General features: G+C 41.2%; 1 protein-coding gene across 8 annotated transcripts in view; it reads right to left on the bottom strand.

Annotated features, from left to right (window-relative positions):
- Window positions 1-847: 847 nt before the first annotated feature.
- The window catches only part of FARS2 (phenylalanyl-tRNA synthetase 2, mitochondrial), a 233,197-nt gene continuing 211,923 nt past the window's right edge, over window positions 848-22,121 (bottom strand). For all 8 annotated transcript variants that reach the window (XM_058420306.1, XM_040061857.2, XM_040061876.2 and 5 more), the window contains one exon: window positions 848-1,173. In XM_058420306.1, coding sequence (XP_058276289.1) covers window positions 1,035-1,173 — 139 coding nt within the window. In that variant the 3' untranslated portion in view covers window positions 848-1,034. The remainder of the gene's footprint in view (window positions 1,174-22,121) is intronic.

Genomic DNA, 22,121 nt, shown 5'->3' with positions numbered 1-22,121 from the left:
CACCGCCAGAATTTACTTATTATAACCTGCAATGAAAAAGGTAACCATCCTGTAAAGCAACTGTAGCCTCAAACAGCAGAAGATCCCATCTTAGTTTGGTTTCCTGCCTTAAAAGTCAAATTTCTGAGCAGACACTGCTGCTAGAAAACAAGATACTGTGAGAGATCAAGGCAGCTGCTTTTCAGGGCATTGTAGGTATGAATTTCTATTTACTGCCATCCTGCCATAGGTAATATCAATACTTTGATGGTGACAGGGGAGGAGATTTATCTTGCACTGGTGTCTATGCAAAGGGAAATGAGACAAGGGCGCTTCCCCGCTGGTGAAGGCGGCACAGCTTGGAGCACCTCACTAAGCTCAGCTCAGCTCTGTGGGAGCAAGAGGATCTAACAGGAAAAACTTGCCAATGACCCAGCATTTCTAGACAGCAAAGCCTGGCCCAAGCCACACTGGCTCCTTCTCTGTAGCTGATGAAAGCCACAACCATGGGCTCTGAAGGTAAGAGCGCCAAACTTCATAAGAAGCACTTCTTGGAACGTATCTTGAAGCAAAATCTGACATCTCCTATTTAAAAAAAAAAAAAAAAAAGGGATGGGGGTGGGGTGGGGCAGGATGGGTTTTTGTTCCCTGAACTAATCTGTGTCTCTGATTTGCTTCACTTGCTACATGGACAGAAGATCCTGTCAACACAGAAATAATGCCAAGTATTTACAGTTTAATGGAACCCAGGGACCAATTAACAACACAGAAAACCACCAGGCAGTGTATTTCTTATCGTAACAGGAGGGAAATCTTACATTACTGCTGTTCCCCCATTTTTTAAAATAAAGCACCAGCACTTTGTCAATGATTTCTCAGTAGTAATGTTTATTACCTGCCAGTTTTACCATTGCCCGTTTATCAATTGCTTTCTGCATTCAGTCGCAAAACCCCTCTCTCTACTTGGGACCTAAATCCATCCCCCAGAAAAAGAAGAAAAAAGAATACAAAAGAAAGAAAAAAGCAAGTGTCCTTGGGGCTCCAGAGCATCATTGCTAAAACCTGCCCTCCACCCCAAGCTCCCGAACTGCGGACTCCTCAATAGCTCGATGGATGCGATGCACCTCGTCCTGAGTTAGTGTCCTCTCCGGGTGCCGGTAAATGATACGGTAGCAGTGGCTGACCTTCTTCGTCCTACAAAACACAAACCAAAAGAGGACTTATAAATATATGTGCCTGCAAATGCAAATACGTGAGGCCAAACACTTGCCCTCTGGATCATTTTTATTTGCGGTCCAATTTTGCTCCTGTTGCTCGAAAATCACCTTAATGCTAAGATACACAGTTTGGAGAGGTGGGACTGAGCTGAATTGTAATTCTGGCAGAGGACTTTGCTGAAGTCCACCTTATACCTCAACTTGTATTGTGGTGTGGTAGCTTCTTACCAGAGTGAACAACCCAGGAGGAGGGCTTCTTATCCTGTGCTATGGAAAGTAAGAGACAAAGGAGAACAGGGAACAAGAATCGAGAAAAAGGAATGATGGGGGAAAGAAAAGTATTTGAAAGTTGTTGGCTAGGCAAAGACATGTTAATGAAAAATCGGGACAAACCATTGAGTTGAGTAAGAGTGAAAAAAATCTTCTTGCTCTCCATCAAAAGCAGGCAGGAGCACTCAGTTTTGCAAGGGCATCTCTGTAATTGCAGCGCCTGTGTTACTGAGTTTATATGTCAGTTTTGGCACCCTTTTTAGTTTCAAATGGAGCCCACACGGCTTCTTCTTTCAAAGGTGAATACTCACTTCAATGAAAGAGAGAAAATCTGAGGGGAAAAATAATGGGAAACCAGACAGTACCAGGCAGAAGAAGCTTCCAGTCTGGCAGAATGCCGCATTTAATGGCACACAAAGGCAGTCTGCAAGCTTTGGGTCATCCCTCTCCTGAAAATTGCTTCACGCTATAACCACATTTATGCTTATGACTCTGTGATTAAATCTAAGGTTAGATGTGTTCATCCACAAAGACAACTCTCAAGATACTCATTTCAACCTCAAATCCTACTAGAAACAGGCACAGGTAATTTTTTACCTCAGAACTGTTGTTTGATACCAATTTTGTGCCGCCCGACAAGGGTGGGAGGTTTGCCCTGCTCCCACCAGCAGTTTACAACAAAAAAAAGCCACTTCTAATTAAAGCATTTCTCCCTTTTTGTGTGCTCTGAAGATAAAGCAAGTTAAATCTGGCTAGCACCCGAAAGGGCAAACTGCATTTCATAAAGTGTTAAGCTGACTGCAGTTAACTGCTAAAAGCCAGCCAAGAGCTTTTCCTGTGTGCAGGTTAAATGCTGCAAAAAAGTGATCTTTGAGAAAAGAGGGGGAGGTGTAACTGTGGGGAAGGTCTTGCTCTGCTGTGCTCCACCTCTTCAAAGCAGCCAAGAGGACAAACCCAGAGGAAGCAAGTAAATGGAGTAACCAGGATTTCTTCAGACGCTACACTGCCAGTGAGAAATTTGAGTAAGAGAGAGAGATAATGCATTGGAGGTCAACAGAAACGATCTTCAAAACCAGGCTGGCAAATATCCTTAAAGCTGGTAGTATTTCAGTTTTTAAAGGTGCTACGGGAATACACCTGATCAAAAACATTTGCAAATTGCTTTGGCTGAAAATCTATTTAGAAAGTGTACAGTCACAGGCCTAATCCTGAAGTTTTGCAAATATTGGGAATATATCCCATGACTGAAAATGCATTATCCTTATTGTATGAGATGTAAACACAAGTTTGCTCAATGTAGGTGTAAGCTGTGGCAGGCATAGCTACTGCACTGTTTTGTCACTGGCCTTGGTTAAATGAAAGTGACAATTACTCCTGATTTAAGTGTTTCTGTGTCCCCCTCCCTCCATGCTAGAGAGCGATTCATTCCATAACAAATATATATGGCAGACTAGGAAACAATAGTTTCTTGTGGGTGTTGTGGAAAAACCAGCAGCTTTAGGAGGTATTTAAATGAGGAAAGGGTAGAGCTTGTAGAGAACAGCACTGGACTAGAGTTCTGCTAGCTCCAGCTGAAGTTAAGTATCGGTGTGAGAGCACTAAAATGGGGATTGTATTAAATGCAATTAATCTAGATTTAATGATAGCCAAAAAATGAAGTTGTAACTACTAATATACAGACCTCCACATCACACAGATGCTACACTGTATGCTACATTTTTCTGCCTCCTTTTAGCTAGGTTTATTTGCATCTCTGTTACTAATTAGAAAGGAGTATAAGGGTTCAAAGCTACTTCAATGAGAGACATACTGCAAGTTTCAAAACCTTAAGCATTGTTTCCAGAGTGCTATTACTAACTTTTCAAGGGAGATTTGGAAGAGCACTTCTCAGTTCTTCCCTCCCCTAATATTTCCCCTCTTCCCAAATAAAGTATTAAGACACTGTGATTAATCCCTGCCATCAGCTGCAACTGGAAACAATTATTGTCAGCAAATAATACCTTTGTTCATTCAGTTTCTCACTTCCCTTTCGTTCTGCAGAGCCACAGAGTGTTTGCCTACCTTAGAGATGGCTCTGCTTATGCATAATGAAGTCTCTGCTGCATGTCATGCTGCAGCCTGACGATACAGAAGCAGCGGCTCTCTATCCTGAGGAACAAAATTTTGAGGCCAAAACCCGCAACAGCAGCTTCATGAGGTAAAGAAAAGAAGAAAGAAAGAGGGAAAAGATGAAGAAGCTTAGCAGTGAGCACACAGGGCTTTCTTTACCTAAGGTGCACGGCCAGACAAGTCCGTGCGGTTGCAGTCACGCGGACTGCTCTTCCATTAGGCTTCAGCTGATCTCAGTGTCACAAGTCTCCTCTGCACCAGCCTGCGGCTTTCAGGTAATGAAGTGCAGTGAATACAGTGAAGCACTGCTCAGAGGGAGAAGGAAGACAGGGATTTATGCTGATGCCACAGTAGGAAACAGGATACAGACTGTGGACAAACACTGGAGTAAAATAATGCCTAATGCTTTTTCATATGATTTTTGGAGGAAAGAGCTTTGCCTCCTGATTTTCAGGAACTGGTGCTCAGCTGCCTTCATGTGCTAGGGAGCTGGTCCCTACCAGGTCAGATTCACTGTGTGGGGTTCATCTGAAGGCCAGTGAAAATGTTTGGGCATTTCAACCTGACACCTAAGCAGAACAGGTCTTAAGGTCTTAAGGTGTCTTGGTCTGCCACTAGTCTAATAAAATCAACATGAAAGCAACCTCACCCTGGTACCTGGGCTAGAATGAAAGGTTGTGTTAGGCACCAAAAATTAATACATGTGTGTTAGCTTTCCCTGCATGGAAAACCACTGAAGGATGCTTTAAATGCAACTTGGCTGGAAAGCTGATCCCAGAAGCTACCAACAGCAAAACACTTCAGTGTTCCAGGGAACTTGTCTCAGGCATTACGTAAGACTAAACACAGGGTCATTTGGTAACCAAAATGTTGCATAAAGAATAAATGCCTGGCATTGGCACTTATCTCTTCCATGTGCAACACCATAACAAGAACTAAAACTTCTCCATCCTGTATGGAAGAGGGAGATAAAAGAGGGAGCACTGAGTGGGAAACCCCTTACCTTTTAACTGTGTTCTACTTTCCATCTGCCTTAAACAAAGCACAGAAGCACAGAGAGTTCTGTATGGAGGTTACCCCTGCTCTTATATGGTGAGGACAACACAGAACCAGACATTTTTCTAGAGAGCTGGATTTACTTTGAGGAAAAGAAAACTAGAGATGACAATCAGCCACAGCATGAAACAGCAAAAAAGAGTACTATCCCTTTTGTATCCCAAGCAGTTCACTACAAAGTATTGCTCACCATGATATCTATACTACACCTTTTCCTACAGAATACTATTTAAAATGAAAGATCTACACACATGGTAGTTCAAGCATTTGAGGTTTTTTTTCCCTCTGTTAAGTGAGTCATGTTAATGAGGTTCCTTGAGGATATCCCTGCCATGGAAATGTACATCCTCTATGCCCTCAAAAGATTTATCATGTAATTCTCTTACATAAACCTTCACACAGTACTCAGTGTCTGCTACACCCTTCACTGAGATCACATGCATGGAATGACCTCAGGGAAGAGAAAGGCTTGTTTTGTTCGCAACAATGTCCCGAAAGCAATGATGATGGGAAGAAATGAATAAACTATTTCAGGGTACCAGCATCCTAATTGATAAAGCCATGCAGAGAGCACAGCTTTGGGTTTGCTTTATTCCTCCAGCAGTTCCAGAATGGCTCACATTTTAAGTGGAAACGGAAAGTGTATTAAACTGCAAGAAGAAGAAGAAGAAGATGTAATAACCTGTTCCTTTTTGTTTCATGCTTTCAAGCCACATCCATCTCTATGATAGTACGTACAACTGCTAAATATCCTACCATAAATTTTAAACTGACAAATAGCACTCTTTGCTAGAAACCACATCACAGAAAATGGGAAAAGGCTTGTGCTGTATACCTTCTCATCAGTGGCAAATATTTCAATTACCATGGTGATATGCACATAGAATATAGCAGTAATTCTCTGAACAAAGGTCTTTCCAAAATATGCATTCTCATCTGTCCTTTCAAATGCTAATATTTCATCTCTCTGGAATAGCACATTGTACACACAGCTTATTCTTTAAAAGGGACATGTTTTTGTTTAAGGTGATACAGACGTCAGTGAAAGGCACCAGATCACCTCCAGATGAAAGAATTGTTTCAAACCCACAGAAAGCAGGAAATGGTCATTTCTCTTGCATACCTGCTCTAGCTGACACCTGGGAGAAGGGTGGTTCAGCTTCAGAAACAGTTCAGGCTAACTGAACAGGCATGTTGAGAGTGTCTATTTTATTGGATATTTTTGGTGGTCATTTCAAAAGATGGTTGTTCACTGACTGATGATTGGACTGAAATATTGTTCTTCTATTTCACAAAACTGAGACAGTAATGGACTATTTGCTCTTTTCTAATTGGACTTGGTGAAATCTGTATCTGAATACCAAACATGAAACCTGCTTGACCTTTTCATTCTTTCTTTAGTATTAATTCCATTTTAAGCTTCTCTCCTCACGTAGGTAAAAAAAAAAAAAAAAAAAAAAAAAAAAAAAACCCAAAATTCTATTAATAGCCAGGTTATTGAGAGATAAAGAGCACAGTATGGGATACAATGGCAAAGGACATAAATAACACCTTCTAGTTAAGATAATGAAAAGTGGATGAAAAATGAAAGCACTTCCAGCTTCACTGTTAGACAGCCATAAGTACAATCTAAGTCATGTCCAGTATTCAAAAACATTGGATTAATTCAAAAGCTTTTAGCATTATTTTGCTTTTCTGCCTAAATCTATCAACTAATTTTTTCATGCAGGAACAGATACAAACAGATAAATACTGAAAAGAAATCTTTCACAGGCTTTACTTGAAAGTTTCCTGGCTGTTAAGGTATTCACTAAATGTTTAATGAAACAGTTCAAGCAATTAGCTGTGCTTTAGCCGAGCACTTTGGCCCATAAAGACCATTTCTCATTTCAACAGATCACCTTGGTTGGTTGACACAGACCAACAAAAGAACTACCATGAGCAGTGCAGGGCTCTCTTCTGCCAGCTCCCAAGCAGAGGGAACTCTTGCAAACAGACTGAGTTACACAAGAAACAGAGAGAGTATTTCCCTTGTGCACTGTTACAGTCCTCTCAGTAACCAGCCAAGGATACAGATAACCCATCTCAGATCCAAGCACTTCCTATTAAAAAGCTCTTAAGTCTCACAACACCAGAAGTAATGGAATCCATTACATGCAGGCAGCAATGAAAAATCACTAGGGTGAAGAAAAAAAGTACCATTCCCCATTATACTAAAAGAAATCTAGAGTACCCACAGGATCGTAAGCTAGCTGTGACACAGACTTTTGCTGCCAGCAAAGGGAAGAAAAAACCTACAAAGCCTTGGGATTTGGGATTGTGTTCTTTCTTTTCATTTTAAAAACAGTGACTCATTAATTCCTTGAAGAAGGCAATGATCAATGGTTGTAAAGCAGGTATGAAACCGTTTCTCAAGGAGATGGATTCCAGCATCGGTGATGGCTGCTTCAATCTCCATCTCTTTGGGAAAATCATCTATCAAACTCAGGGGACAGAATTCCCATCATATTTGATCAATGCCAATACTGACGAATCCATTTCACGTGGATTTAAAGCTGGATGAGACTGAGAGTTGTCCCTCTTGCAAGCTGAACTTCTTGCATTCACTTCACACTGGGCCTCTTCTATTTTTAGGGGCTCACAAGTCCATTGAGTGATTCAGTGTAAAATCCTGCTTTAAATCCAGGAAGGTTCAAGAATAGGCTAGAGGCTGAATATCTTCAAGACTTGCCTAACTTTGAGCAGAGTAACTGCAGAGCACTCACCATGCCTCATAAATTCAACAGTACGCGTGGAAACAGTCACTCAACTTCCCAAAGCTGTGCCTTTAAGCAAGGAAAGAAAGCCATGCACACAAAGATCACAACAGGTGCAACGCTGTGGGGTTCGGAATAGGGTACAAACTCCTATTTTTAATTCAGGGTTATTACCGTGACAGGATACAAGGACTGCACAGGTGAAATAAAGATGGGAGAAAGAAAACTTTCTGATGCATAGATACAAAATCCAATGAAATATCTTCTACCCACTGCAGTGGCAGATAAGAGGTTGATTGGTAAAGAACTTGAGACTTATTTTTATGTACTAAACATAGAACAATAATTGGATGCTGAAACTAAGAGAGAGAAAAACGATAGTGTCATGCTGAGACAAGACAGGATACCTATTCTGTGAACAGCACAGCGTTTTATTTTGCTTCACTTTCCCTAGGTTTGACTGAAAAGGTAATGTCAAAGGCTTTTCAAACTCTGATCTTGTTCTCACCAAAATAAAATGCAAGGAGTAATACTTTTCATTATTTGTTTAAAAATTGATCACTGGAGACTTAAACATTCTCTAACTGAGCAAACAAAAGAACAGAAATAACTCAAATTGGTTATTGTGTCTCGGGGGAATTGCCACCTAAGTTTCTCGACTTTCTCCTTCCCTGTTTAGTTAAGAAACCACGGCATGACTGCATTTCCCGTGAGAGGTCAAGGCAAAAAGTTCCTATGATGGGTCACCCTCCCTCTCTGGAAAAAAAACTTGGTTGGCATAGCTGATACTGACATACTGAGGAGAACAGACGCACACATTACCTGGAAGTCCTGGTAGTGCTGTCAGCAGAAGCATTTTTGCTACCAAACAGGAAATTCTTATTAAAAAATCATATTTTCAGTGAGTAAACTCATAATAAGTCAACATATTTTCTGTCATTGCTGGCTCTCCTGCTTTCTCCACATTTTCTTGACCTTCTAAGTCCCTGGTAATTTAGCAGTGGAAGAAGGTATCTCTGGCAGCAACAGGCTCTGTGGTTCTGGCAGAACTTTGTGATTTGGTGTCATGTGTTAGTACAGTTTGGTTTTTTAGTTATAGAGGAATGTAGAATGATTCTCTGGGTCAGGACCTGGGAATTGCTTTAGAAAGGACAGGGACCTATCAGAGGGTTAGTTGGAATATTGGCATCTGTTTTGACCACTGAAAATTGTTGGCTACAACTTTGGGAAGTACCACATAAAACCCCTAGATTTCCTGTAGGTGGGTCCTTCCTTCTTTCCTTTGACCAGAGAGAGACAGGTAACATCAAGCTGGGCCTGCTGCTCCCCCCTTTTTGGGGGGAGCTGGCCTGAGGCCTGGCTGGATTCCATCGGCTCCCAGGTAGGGGGTGGAAGGAGAGGTTGCTGTTTTATAACAGCTACTTTCTTCAGACTTCCCTGGAGCAGGGAGAGATCTCTGCTGGGCCCTGGTGAGAGCTGTGGGCACCATTTGGGCTGAGGCCACCCCGATTTACACCGAGGGGTGGGCTGAGAAGGCATTTATGATCCTGCTTGAGATTTTTTTGTGATTCCGGACTGCCTGGGTGCTCTGATCTCTGATGTTTCTGCGTGAGTTCTTCCTCCCTCACCAGCGCAGCCTTGAACATCTAACACCACCAGCTACAGAGAGAGAGACAAAGACTCCGAGCAGATTTAACCCTTTCCTGGCAACATGAAGCTTCCAGAGCTTGGCCTTTCTCTGAGAGAGAAAAGAAAGGGACACAGTGAACATAAAGAAGAAACAGCATGAAGTCAGTAAAGTGAGAGTGAAAAGACTATTAGGACAAAGGGTTGAAGAATTGGTTGCTCCATTCTTATTTGAACCATGGAAATGAACTCTATATTTAGATCATTCCTTCAAATCATGGGAAAGATATGCATTTGGAGAGATGATTGTTTTGATTTGTGTGTGAATTTGAGCAAAGGTGTTTGTGATGGACTAAGTGATATTAATCCTGTAAGATGCTTGAACAGAGATAAAGATGAGAGGCCCTCTGTGCCAGTGAAGAAGTGAGAAAATATCTCTGTACCTTAAGATGAAGAATCCTTTGCTTTTAGAGTTACTCATCTTTAAAAAGTGACACCCCAGTATGCAAAAGTCTAAAACCTGTAACCCATAAGCAGCTTTGGAATCTGCTAATGGGAGGGGTCACAAAGGCAGGTTTCCCCTGTTTTTGTGACAGTTAAAAAACCCCCAAGAGAACTGTTCTAGGTTGTCAGTGGGATCCACGACTCTAAGAGAGACTCTTCCCCTAAAGAATTGTTAAAAAACTATTGTCAGATGGTGAAACTAGCTGAAAATCACAAGTTTTGTCTCTTTATTTTATTTTGTAAGAAAGTAAACAGTTTGTAAGGGGAGGGAAGAGTGTTTTTAGAGTTTCATTCTGTTTTGTTTTAGTTTTTTCCCCCAACTTTCTTTTTCCATTCTTTTAGTGTACGTTAATAAAACTATTTGTTCATTTTTAAGGTTGAGCCTGCTTTGTTTTTCTCCTAGTCTCTCTCCCACAGAAAAAGACTGAGTACTAAGACCAGAATTTAGTGAACGTGAAACCACTGTATTAATTGGTGTTTCCGCTTGGTTGTCGAAATTAAAACTATTACACTTGGGTATCTCATTCACAACCCTGTTGTGCCCTTCCAGGGCAACTGGCTGTCCTGGAGAGGATGAGGGACACAACCGGTTTGCGAAGAGCAGCTCTGGAAGACACACTTTGCAGAGTTATGCTTCTCTTGTGCAAAGACATTGTATTCATCTCCCTCTGAACCACAGCACGTGAGTAAGAGGATGCAAGAAGCTTTGGTCCTCCTCCTATCAAACAGTGGTGTTAATAATTCCATTCCTGGTCCTTAACCAGAGCAGGATCACTCTAAACTTTCCAACCATTGGCAGCTATCTGTACTTAAGAGTGACAATCTATCCCAACGTTCCGAACAAATCCAACATGAGAGCTGAACTTGGATTCTTTAAAATGCTTTCTAAAATATTTATAATAAAAATGTTAAGTGTGATACCTTTTCAGTTCTTCTGAGTGAAAGATCAAAGACGAGAAGTATAAATATTTAGCAGTTTTTTCTGCCAACTAGATGTTAATACTAAAGGCTACAAAAAGTATTACTAAAAATAACATTGCTGTCAAATTAAAACATATTTCATAATCAAATAAAAAGGGAATTTATATGAGAATTTAAAACAATTCATTCTCCTAAGAAATGAAGATGGATGGTAGTGACAGCTGGTTTGGATGTATCTCCACTGAGCACTGCTAGAAATCAGGGTCTAGATGACAGACAAGTGCATGGGAAGACCTGAATGCTGTTTTAGACTCCTGTATAGGTTTCATCACTGAGATCAGTGGTTTTGTCCTCACCAGGAGGTAGGTGTTTAAGGTCCTTTTACACTTGTGAGTTAAAGAGGGACATGGCTCTGGACTCAGATAAGAAACTAAATGACTTGTCCGAGTTCCCACAGAAAACTGATGAGAGAGGGGGGGCTTGGACAAGTGCAGGCACAGACCCTTTGAGTTTTCCTTCTTTCAAGTCATCCTTCCCATTCACCCACACCTCCACTCACTCATCTTTACTGTAAATTGTACAAAACACGCTATGGCAGGAAAAAGCAACTCATCCAATACAGAGTGGACAGGGCAGGGACAACATCAGGATAACCAAATAGGCTGTTTCTTAACTGATAAACTAAGTCCAAACCAGGAGAAAACACGATGGGGACAAGAAGACACCAGGAACAGCTGAGTTAACCTGAGACTAGAAGACAAGAGGCACTTTAAAAAAGAAAGCAGAGGTTACAGAAGTCTCTTGCCCCCCTTTTTTATTTTGGAGGAAAAGAAATACATTCAAAGCACCTGCCCCACTGGTTAGCCTGCAGCACCAGAAGGTAACTTTAAAACATTTGTAGCTGTGTGTGTGTGCAAATAGAGGGGGTTTCTCAATGGGGGCTGCTTACAGAATCTGTCAAAGCTGGTGAAAACCCTGCAGCCACTTGCACTATTAAGTGTTATCTGCTATGTCCTTCCAGTTCATAAGTTATTTTTCCTCTCAGAATTGTCAGGTTTTACAAGCCTTAATCTGGCTAACTGGATTTGTTTTAGAGATGCAGAAATCCACCACTTTCCCTCCCTGAGGGCAGAGTGGTTCCATACTGACAGCCACAAGAAACCTGTTCTCATTGTTTTTCTGACAGCTGCTGTCTTGAAAAGACAACTCAGAGAAAGTCCTCAGAGTAAGGAGAACTACTGGCCAGCAGATTAAACTACTGTTAACACACTGGAAAACTGTCAGGGTTTCTTCTTGTCAGATCCCATTTGTACAGGTAATACATTTGGACCACAATGAGAGACAAAGAGTCTGGATCTTGTAGGTGAGGTTTTCCTGGTTATTTTGAATGGAACAATGGGGAAAATACTACAGCACTATTGAAACTAGCCAAAAAGTGACAGCATATGCCAATGAGGTGCACCAGCCAGAACTTTCACAGCTGTCAAAATGAGCATTCATTTGGAAAACTCTAGCTGCCATGTTTGGCATGTTGCCCCCTTAATATTATGGTTGCTCTTTATGAAAATAAAAAATGTGTATATGATAGGAAGTATGCATAGCGCACACCTCCTACAGTGAGATAATATGAGCATCATGAAATAAAACACCCTGTGAGCATGAAGATTAAAAGGTCAGGACACAAAATGAAATGCATCATTCTGTGAGTAAAACAAGATTATTGGTCTGTCACTCAAGAAAGGAAAGCAAGCCATTGAGGCATTACACTAGGAAGATCAAAATACCATTTTTGCTATGACTTTACTAAAAAAGGCCAAGCAATCCTCCCACTAGCAGGAATTAATATCAACAAAGAAGGAATAAGATCTCAGCCCAGAACAGGGAATTCACAGGAAGCACCAGAATAAACCAAATGTTCTCAAATTGTCCAAGACATGAACTTTGCCATAAAGCACTCCAGGAATGAGCAGAAGAAATCTCAAGGCTGTTTGAGAGTTCACAGAGGACAAATAAGGTACCAAATGTTTCAAAAAGGTCGGAGTGCTTATCTTTGGAAATTGAGAAAAACCCCAAAGCTAGGAAGCCATAGAAACCACGAACCATTTGATTTTACATTAATTTCCCAGAAAAACTCTGACGTAGCTAATTAGCTCAGTTAATTGGAGCATGGTGTTAATAATGCCAAGATTGTGGGTTTGATCCCTCTATGGGCCATTCACTAAACAGCAGAGCTTGATGCTCCTTGTGGATGCCTTCCAACGCAGACTAATCTGTGAATCTGTGAAATTATTTGTAAGTACACAGTGGAAATTAAAAGAAAAGAGTAAAAAAAATGGAAAACATGGATGTATTGATTAAATCCAGTTGAAACAACCTAATTTTCCATCTATAAAAGGATAACAGGCTAATAAATCAATAAGCAGGAAGTGGAACTATAAATTGCAGGAAGTAGCATGGAGAATAGGTGCATGTGTAAGTATGTGCATCTTCACAGGGTAAGAAAAAATGGTCTAAGATCAACATGTCACAAAACTGACAGCTGCAAGTAGTTTCAGACAAAGCTGCAAAATTTTAGGAAAAAAATTTAAGCATTATAATGAAAAGTGAAAAAAACCAAGAAAAATACTAAATCCAATTCATAAAATTAGGTATTAAAAATCTGTCTTCCTAAATGTTTTGCCATAGAGGGAACTGCATATAGATGGATGAGAAAAGTGGTGATCAATACTGACGATTACTACAAGAAGGTGATCTTGCAAGCAGCTGTAGTACTTGTCAATATTTTGTTGTCTCTGGGAGCAACTATTCCCAGTTCAGCCAGATCTGAAGGATCATTCTTGTAGGGTTCTTCAATCTGGCTCCTGGATGATGGAGTACTTTCACTAATGGAAGAGGTGGTGCAGCAGAAGCGTTTGTTAACTGGCATATTACATTAAGCTGGGTAAAATACTAAGTAAAACTGAAGACAAACTGAAAAAGCTGGAGGATATAGTTCAACCAAACCAAGTGAAAGCTGGGTGAAAAGAAGCACTGCACAAAGCATCTAAGGATCACATGGAACCATGAGCTGAAGGTGAACCTGTGATGTTGCTGGACAACAAAAGTTACAAGGCAAGACTGAGAGAATATAGGAGGCTCAGCCTAAAGAACAGAAAGCAAGAAGTCATGCTTTAAATACCTAAAGTGCTGCTGCACAGAGTTAGGTACTAATCTTTCATCAACATTCACAAGCAGCTGGAGACAAAAGTAATGAGCTCATATTGCAGAAATGTTCATCTTGAAAATTCACTTGGAAAGGCGGTTGGAGTCCCCTTTGCTGGAAGTCTTAAAGGACTGGTTACACAAGTGTCTGTCAGGAATGCTATAAGTAGAGCTGATCCTGTTTTGGTGTAGGAGGATGAACTAGGTGGCAGTACTCTTCAACTCTTTAGCATAACATAATGTAAGTCTTTAAAATGCAGAAAGTTACTTGAGTAGCAAAGATAGCTACAACTTAGCTCCAACTTAAAACACATCCCATATTTGTTTAACACCCTGAAAGTGATGTAACCTCTTCAGACCAGCAACCCTATCATTAGCCTTAGAGGCCGATGTTGAAATAGAGCACATAGCAAAGCAAAGTGCTGCTCAGTTGCCTTTCACTAAGTCAACAAAACAAACAAACCAAACAAACGACCCGGAAAGTCCACTCTATAAGACAGCATCCCAAAGGGAGAATGTCACTCAACTACTTGTTCCATTTGCTTCAGGGATGAGAGGTGCCTTAGGAAAGCTCCAAGGAACAGCCACAGAAGATGCTGGGTATCTTTGATAGGCTGAGCTGCATTCTTTCTTTTAAACATTTCTGAGTTTATCTCAAGAGCTTGACCCTTTGCTTTCAGCTTTCTATGTTCACATTAAACCATAGACAATCTTAAAATAAGGCCAAGGTCTTTCTTCTAACAACAATGTTGCAAACAAGCCTGTTGAGATTCTTCACCCCAAAGCAATTTTGGGAAGTCCAGGGACTAGGAGATATCTGAGACACCAATCCTTAAATCAAGATTGCCTGGTTGGCCCCACTCTGGGGACTGTGGACTTCTGACATAGAAGCTGATCAACTTTATGCCCTGTTGCAGGTGGTGAGACTGAAAAAATACAGAGGAAATGGTATGTCCAGGATATACTGCAGATCAGCTAATCTCATAATAGAAACACAGAAATCTCAACTCGTGGAGCCCCAATACAATGCTCTGAATAAGCAGCCATGTTTCCCTCATATTCCTACACGTTATCCTGGCCTCCCCATTCTCACTCACTCTCTGTTCTGCATTCACTTACGGAGACTTTTCCTTATGTAGACAATAGCTGTGAGGAAGGAGCCACCTCTCACTTCACCTACCTACGCTGCCTTCCACAGTGCAGAATGAGAAGCCACCGTAATAACCCCATCTACTTGTATAAGAATATGTGTATGTAATTGTGTACACCCAACTCAGAATATTTTGTGATTTTGTGATACATTCCTAGCCATTGCTGGAAAGGCTAAGTGTTTTATTAACCTTCACAAGTTTGCTTGGACTGATAAGACCGCTAGTTTTTGGGAATCCTTGATGTTTACTAAATAATTTTCAGGGATTAAGTGTTGATCTCATAAAAGTGCCATTGCATATGTGTCCTTCTGTTCTTTCACAAAATATGAAGTTGCCAAGGAACAAAAAAACTATTTATGACTTATCCTGTACAGTAACAAAGAATGGCTTAATGGGGGCATATACTACTTTTGCACGTACTGCAGTCTGTTCTTCTCTGAACTGGAGAGTCTCTTAACCAAGATTAAGATGCATACTCTCCTTTCCCCTCAAAAAGAGATCACATTCTTGACACAATTCTCTGAATCATGGAAGAAAGACTCACACGCCACAGGTTCCTGCACCACAGTCCCACAAAGCTGCCTTACTTGTAGGTAATTCTGTGTAGGTCACACACAGCAACCATTAACTCAGATTGCTAACTGAATTGAACTCAACTTTTTCTTACATTACTGACTTTAGAGTTATAGAAGACATGACTGGTATTATACATTAGATGCAACAATTTGGTGGCATGACCTTAAACACCATCATCTCTGCTTGTAGACCTTCTTCATTTGAATTACAGTAACATAAATGAAAGGAGACATTCCTTCTGAGATTATAGCAATGTACACCTGAACAGTTGCCTTGCCAAGTGTCCTCAGGAGGTTCACTCCATTAAGATCAGCAGTTTGTTCTCTATTTTGCCTAATTTGATACACCTAGCCAGGATGGCTGGTGTTCTAACATTATGTTTGAAAACATGCTCAGTACCAAAGAATATGAAAATTACTGGACATTCAGTGCTGAGGGGGTTGCAGAGCTATTCATGCTCCCTTCTACATCCACCGCGTCTCTCCACTGCACTCACGCGGACTAACTCCCCAGCCAGTGACACCTTCTCTCTGCAGAGACAACTGAACCAACACAGGTGCCACATGTGTTCATTCAATGAGAGAATATGCTTCCCTAAAATGGAAGAGACGTCAGAAGTTACGCTGTAGCCCTTATTGAGAAGAAGATGGAGACTAGAATAACCCTGTAACATTTTGCACTGTAGTCTCTACCAAAAGGTGAAGACACAGAGACAGTTTGGACAACTCAGTTAAATCAGATTGCTGAGCAGCATGAAGTAGAAAAAGAGAGACATCTGCAGAACTTGCTCCTGAAACCCACACACTTTTCATCCACAGTATATCATAATACTTGACACTATTGTGATTTTACTTTAGCATCCACTTGGGAAAAGGTTAAAATGATCTCACCCCTGACTGCAATAAACCCATCACAGAAGTTGAAGCACCAGTAAAAAGCACAGGTTGCATGGGCTTAGATAGTCAAAACATTTATAAGCATTTCTAAGCTGGATGAAAGCTTTCTTATATTACTGGCACATCTGTAGTGACAGGGACAAACTTAGCCTCCTGTATCTCAACAAATCTCAGTTCTGATTCTGTGTATCTCACAACACATCACAGAAACTCCACAGGGAAGCACGGAAAGAATCTGGATGAGGCTCAGCATCCACCTACAAAGCCTATGTTTAGATCCATACTGTGTTGGATCCATCTTTCAGTTTTTTTGCTGTTGTTTTTGTTTTTTAAAGTTTGAGACTGTATCTACTTTCTTTTCCACAAACCGGGTAAGCATTTTAGTAGCACCTGGGTGAGGCAATAAAACCGAGCAGCAGTGCTGTTTGCACAAATCCTTCTCCAATCCCATCTCCAGGTGCTTTTCAGATTTGCCCTACTGCACCTAAACCAGCACACCTGCCTGAATGGCTGCACAAGTGATGAACCACAATAGCAAGCTGATGGGGTTGAAAAATAACCAAATTCCCAATGTGAGCCATTGAACGGCCTCCCCAGACACTCTGCCAGCACAGTGCAGGGGTGAGAACAGCACAAAGCAAGACTTAGGCTGCCAGGAAAAACACATGTGGAAACAGGGGCTAAAACCACAAGCTGGTAATTCACTGAATCCACATAAACAGTAATGCACATCCTCTTTTTTTTTTTTTTTTTTTTTTCCCTGAAGTTCATGTAAAACCATGCAATACATCAAAATGAGACTCAGCTATAAGGGAGAGGAAAAAAACCCTGTCTGGCTGTCCCCAAAAGTAGCTGAGTCAAAGCTCCTGACCTATTCCCACTGAAGGCAACGGGATGACATCTCTTTCTCCCAACTGAGGATTCAGCTGATGTTTCACAAAACAAGAGGGACAGGTCTCTTGGTAGCAATGTTTTTAAAACTGATGAACAGAAGCAGCCAGTCAGATCCTCTTCTTAAAAATGATGATACACCAGTTTAGTTAGGAAATGAATGAACGTGTTCAGGACAGCATGCAAAGAGGTAAGCAAAAACTGCTACGACAGCTGAACTTTGCAACACTGCAAAGTCTTTTGCCATCAGATAAGCCTGAGGCCAGTGGTCTGAGCTGATCTTAGGTATGTGCGGTCCCTTCACAGCACCTGTGTGCTAGGGCCTCTGTTCTAGCACAGGTTTCATTCTGTGCTAGTGAAATTGTCCCTTCCGATAAACATAATGTACATCCTCAGAAAGGAGCACTGTGTTTGTAAGCTCATTCTCAGTTTTTCATCAAATATAGCAAAAATGCTAAAGAAGTTCCTGACATTAAAGACTAATCTGTTCAAAATCATTGCCTTTAACTATTCCCCTGTATGGTGGGACATCAGCCCAAGCTGACTGTTGGCTTTTGGACATGGAAAAGCAAGGTTGGAAAAAAGTAGGGTGTGGAGATCGAGACTTAGAAATATTAACAGTGAATCACTTCTTTGCTGAGAGAAGGCATGACTGCCTTTAATGAACAGTTACATAGAGGATGTGAGATAATCTAAGTGGGCCTGTTACAAAATTTAACTATGAGATACTTTTAGTCATGATCTATAAAGCTGCTAACTGGGTTTAGTAAGTTGTTGAGTCATTACCATATAAGACTGGGCTGCTCTGAAATCCATCTGGCTAAAGACATTGAGTGGTTTGCTTTTGAGTTAGAGAAGATGAGAAATGAGCACGCTTGCACATGAATTTTTAAGAATAAAAAATTAAAAATAAAAAAAAATTAGCCACAATTACACACTAGCCACAGTAAAAATATTGTGTCATTTTTATTTTAATTAAAGCTGTCCTGAGACGGAGAATTAGCAGGAATGAAATTAGCATGGATTTTTAATGTTCTGAGAAAAAAAATACAGTACATTCTCTGCACTTAAGTATCTCTTATGACATCAACTCAAAATAAAATGAGGACTGGGCAAAAGGATGCTAGGTACTACATATAAATCACTGATCTTCCACCTTTTAGAATATTTTCACACTCAAACTGAGATGCTAAACCAGTTTAGAACTTAACAGAAAGAAAAGAACAAGAAAAAAATTTTAAAACACCACCACTATAGATCTAATTCATTCTGGAGTAACTACTCCAGCAAAGACCCGGGGCTGAGCTAGTGAGACAACTCTACTATCTTTCATCTGAAGAAAGTGTGATTAGTGGAGGAAATGTCACATTTACACTTAAAACTTGTTTCAAGGGCAGCTTGTATCTTTTGGCACAACTCAGCCATTTAAAAAATACTGCAAGAGAAAGAGGCAGATATAGCAAAGAGCACTCATTTTTATGACTTCTCACCCTTGTACTAAGCCACGGGTTCAGCTAGAATATTCAGTGTCTCAGCAGTCGGCATTTCCCAGGCAGCAGGGCAGAACTGCTCTCTGCTGGACCTCAGGGATGCAGTGCCAGGGCTCTCAGAGATGAAGGCTCCCTGCACAGAGCCTGCCCCATGGAGCACCAGCCTGTGGTGCAGCACAGAGCAGCAGGACATGGAGCAAGGGGGAACCGCACCTTCTTCACCCTCTTTGCCGTCAAAGGGGGGAGCTGGTCTCTGCAGCTGCTCTACAGCATGTGGGAAGGGGACAAACGTGGTCAAACTGGATGGAGGAGGAACATTTGCTGACAAACAGACATCTTCAGAGATCTTCCTCAAAGGTCGCATTGACAATATTACATATGAGTTTACTCTGAAGATGTCCATGCACACTCACCAACAGTGTTATTCCCAACTGCAGTGCTGTCTTGAGCAGTGCAACTTGTCCACTACACACTCTACAGGCCTTATGGGTTTTGTGGTTGGGTTTACTTTGTTTTTTGGATTTTTTTCTTTTAAACGGCAACTACTCTCAATTTTCTTTTTCTGGCTTTGCATTTTTTTCCCCTTCTACTTCCATTTTGGCTTGGCATTTGCTGACATTTAGCTGTGAAGCCTGTACGTGGAGCCAGTTAAAGTTTGGTGGGAAATTCAAAGGAAATGAGATGTAAAACCAACCAAGAAGTACTTTCAGCACAGAGCTGTAACTCCATGGTCACCCTCACTTGTAACCTCCTGCAAACATCACACAAACCAAGAAGCACAGGAGCTTCGAGTGGATTCACAGCTCCATCTTCTTTGGAGAGTTTGTATTTGGCACTTCTCTTTCGGCTTTATATTACTAGGACCTTTGATGTCCCCTTTTTTTTTTTTAACTTTTCAACCCATTTAACAACCTTTGATAAATGGAGGACCCTACACCATTACATATTTCAAACAGAATAACACAAAAGATTGAGTTGATCTAGATGAATTTGATCCACCCATACTGAAATTCTACTGAAATGACCACAGCCGCTAAATTTGACTTAGGGCATAAAGTCCTCTATACCTCCCATTCATGATGTTCAGTGGGTTTGCCATTCCATTCAGGACAAGCATACCTGCCTTCTCTCTGCCTCCTCAGGTGAGCAGAAACCAGGCACACCTGGTCTCAGGAGATAGCAGCACTGAGAGCCAGTTCAAGTGAGTGAAAGACCAACAGAAAGAACCAGCTGGTCTTTTCCTAGGGACAAAGAAGAGTATCTCAAGAATTGCAGACAAAGCCAAAAAATGAAATTTAAGTGTATTCACATATTGTGATGCTTGAGCTACAGAGAATTATTGAGCTACCATTCATCAGCTGAACTGCTGAAAGCAAATATGTTCATGTTTCTACCATTCTCCCAATACAATAAAACGCATTAGCATTAAGTGGCTCCTGTAAAAAATATTTAAGAATGTGAAAACTTCCAGGCTATGCAGATTAGCAGAGAGGTGGCAATTCATTCAGCTAGAAAAATGGGATCAATTCCAATTACAAGTTCATACTTTATTTATAGCAGCATCGCCTGCTTAAACTAACATATTCATCTCTGATAAACATCAGACATCTCTGATCACGGCTGGATACCAGAAGGAGAAGCAGAGCTGAGTAGGACAGTGAGTGACAAGGACTTGCTGAATGTCATTCAATGAATCATTTAACCCCTTTGTAGAGTCCTCACTCAGCCTTCCTAAGAAGCTCAATTCAATAGAAACTCCCATCCAAATAAAGGGCTCTGAAATCCCTGAAGAATGCAATACAAGTATTTGACATATCTGGATTCCATGCGCAGGCCCATCCCTGTCAGTACCTGTAGTCCTGCTGCAGGACTGCTCAACTCTTATACGTCAGAAAATGAGCCTTCTGAAAGGTAATCTGGCAGTGTGGCAACACATGCTGAGAGAAAACTCCGACTATGAACCTCAGAAGGTAAAGAAGGTAAAACTTTGTGCATAAATGCTTTTCAATATATTCCTTGAAGTAATATATTGTGTTTAAATTTCCTCTTCATCAGATATTTCAATACAGAAAAAAAAGCAGTCTGTTGTGAAGCAACAGGGCAGACTGGATGGGTGGTTTGTCAGACTTGAGAGCAGTGACTATCTGTTGATCTGTCACCCTCAGGCAAAAAAAAGTCTGTCTCCTCTCATCCATCATAGTGTAAAGAGCGATAGGTCTAAACACAGATATGATTAATCCAAACTGAGATCCTTGATATAGCAATGCCTGCAAAGGTTACCTGCAAAACTGAAAGGCAGCAGCCAACTGTTTTTGTACAAAAAGGACAATCTCCAAGAGAAGATAAAGGGTATCTGTGTGACTTTCCTGCTAGACATCCTCCAAAGCCAAGGACTACTCTTCTTCCCACAACAAATACCACAGCCTTTTCTTCTGGAAATAACAGGTGGCAAGCTCTGCAAGAGCAGCAGCCCTTGCCTTGTCACTCCTGTGGCACCACCACGCCTGCTTTGTGGCCACACAGCCAGTTGTGCAGGCAGACAAGACCTGCTCAGCTGAAGGACAATCCTCTCAACCTACTCTGTTTCTGGGAGACAGGTTCTCAGCTAAATCAGTCTCCTGATTTGGATGCCATAACACAGTGGATGGCATGAATGAAGGAGTGAAGACTGGGGATAGTTAATAAAAACACAAAACCACAAGTTTTTGGCACGGTCTAAGATTGCGGTTCCAGGGCCAATCCCAGAGAATCTGCCAGCTCAGCTCCTACTTGCCTTGGCCTCTCCGAAGCAACTGCTAACACAAGATGTGGGTACCACCCGGGACCGATGCTTGAACATCTTAACCTGACCTTTCTTAAGTTTGACTAAAAACTTCCGTGAGAATTACTGCAATGTGAATGACACTGCTAGCCTGTAACCTGCAAGAGAACCAAGAGAACACTGAGATGGATTCACCTTGCAATACATTTATTTTTGTAAGCAATTCTTTTTCTGCTCCTCATAGTTACAGAGACTCATGGGAGACCAAGTAGAAGTTTGTGGGACTTGGGATGTTTGTCTGGCTGGAAGCATAAGAGAATCTGATTCATGTGTGTTTTCCTTCCAAAATGCAACAGCCATCAAGCAATCACAAAAGAGTGTCATGATTAAACAACTGATCACAGGCAAGAGTGGGGATGCCCACACACAATAAATCTGCCCTGCTGCTTTCTGGGGAAGTTTGCTGCCTGTGCCAGGTTCTGTACTGCTGTGTTAGACTGCTCCCTGTTCTCAAACTAGCTCATGCGCAGGCTTTCTGAAAGCAAGGCAAGCCCTTTACTTAGATCTTCCATTTACATTTTTAAAGAGACAATTGTGATTTTCCAAATAAAAAACAGAGCCCAAAGAACACATACAAATACTGAAACTGAATTTGGTGGAAACAATTATGTATCTTGGTTTAACTTTCACATTCATAGAATTCAGAGACAAAAACCT

The sequence above is a fragment of the Hirundo rustica genome, chromosome 1 (genome assembly GCF_015227805.2).
Source record: "Hirundo rustica isolate bHirRus1 chromosome 1, bHirRus1.pri.v3, whole genome shotgun sequence".
Taxonomy (NCBI): Eukaryota; Metazoa; Chordata; class Aves; order Passeriformes; family Hirundinidae; genus Hirundo; species Hirundo rustica.
This window is presented reverse-complemented; position numbering and strand designations above follow the sequence as displayed.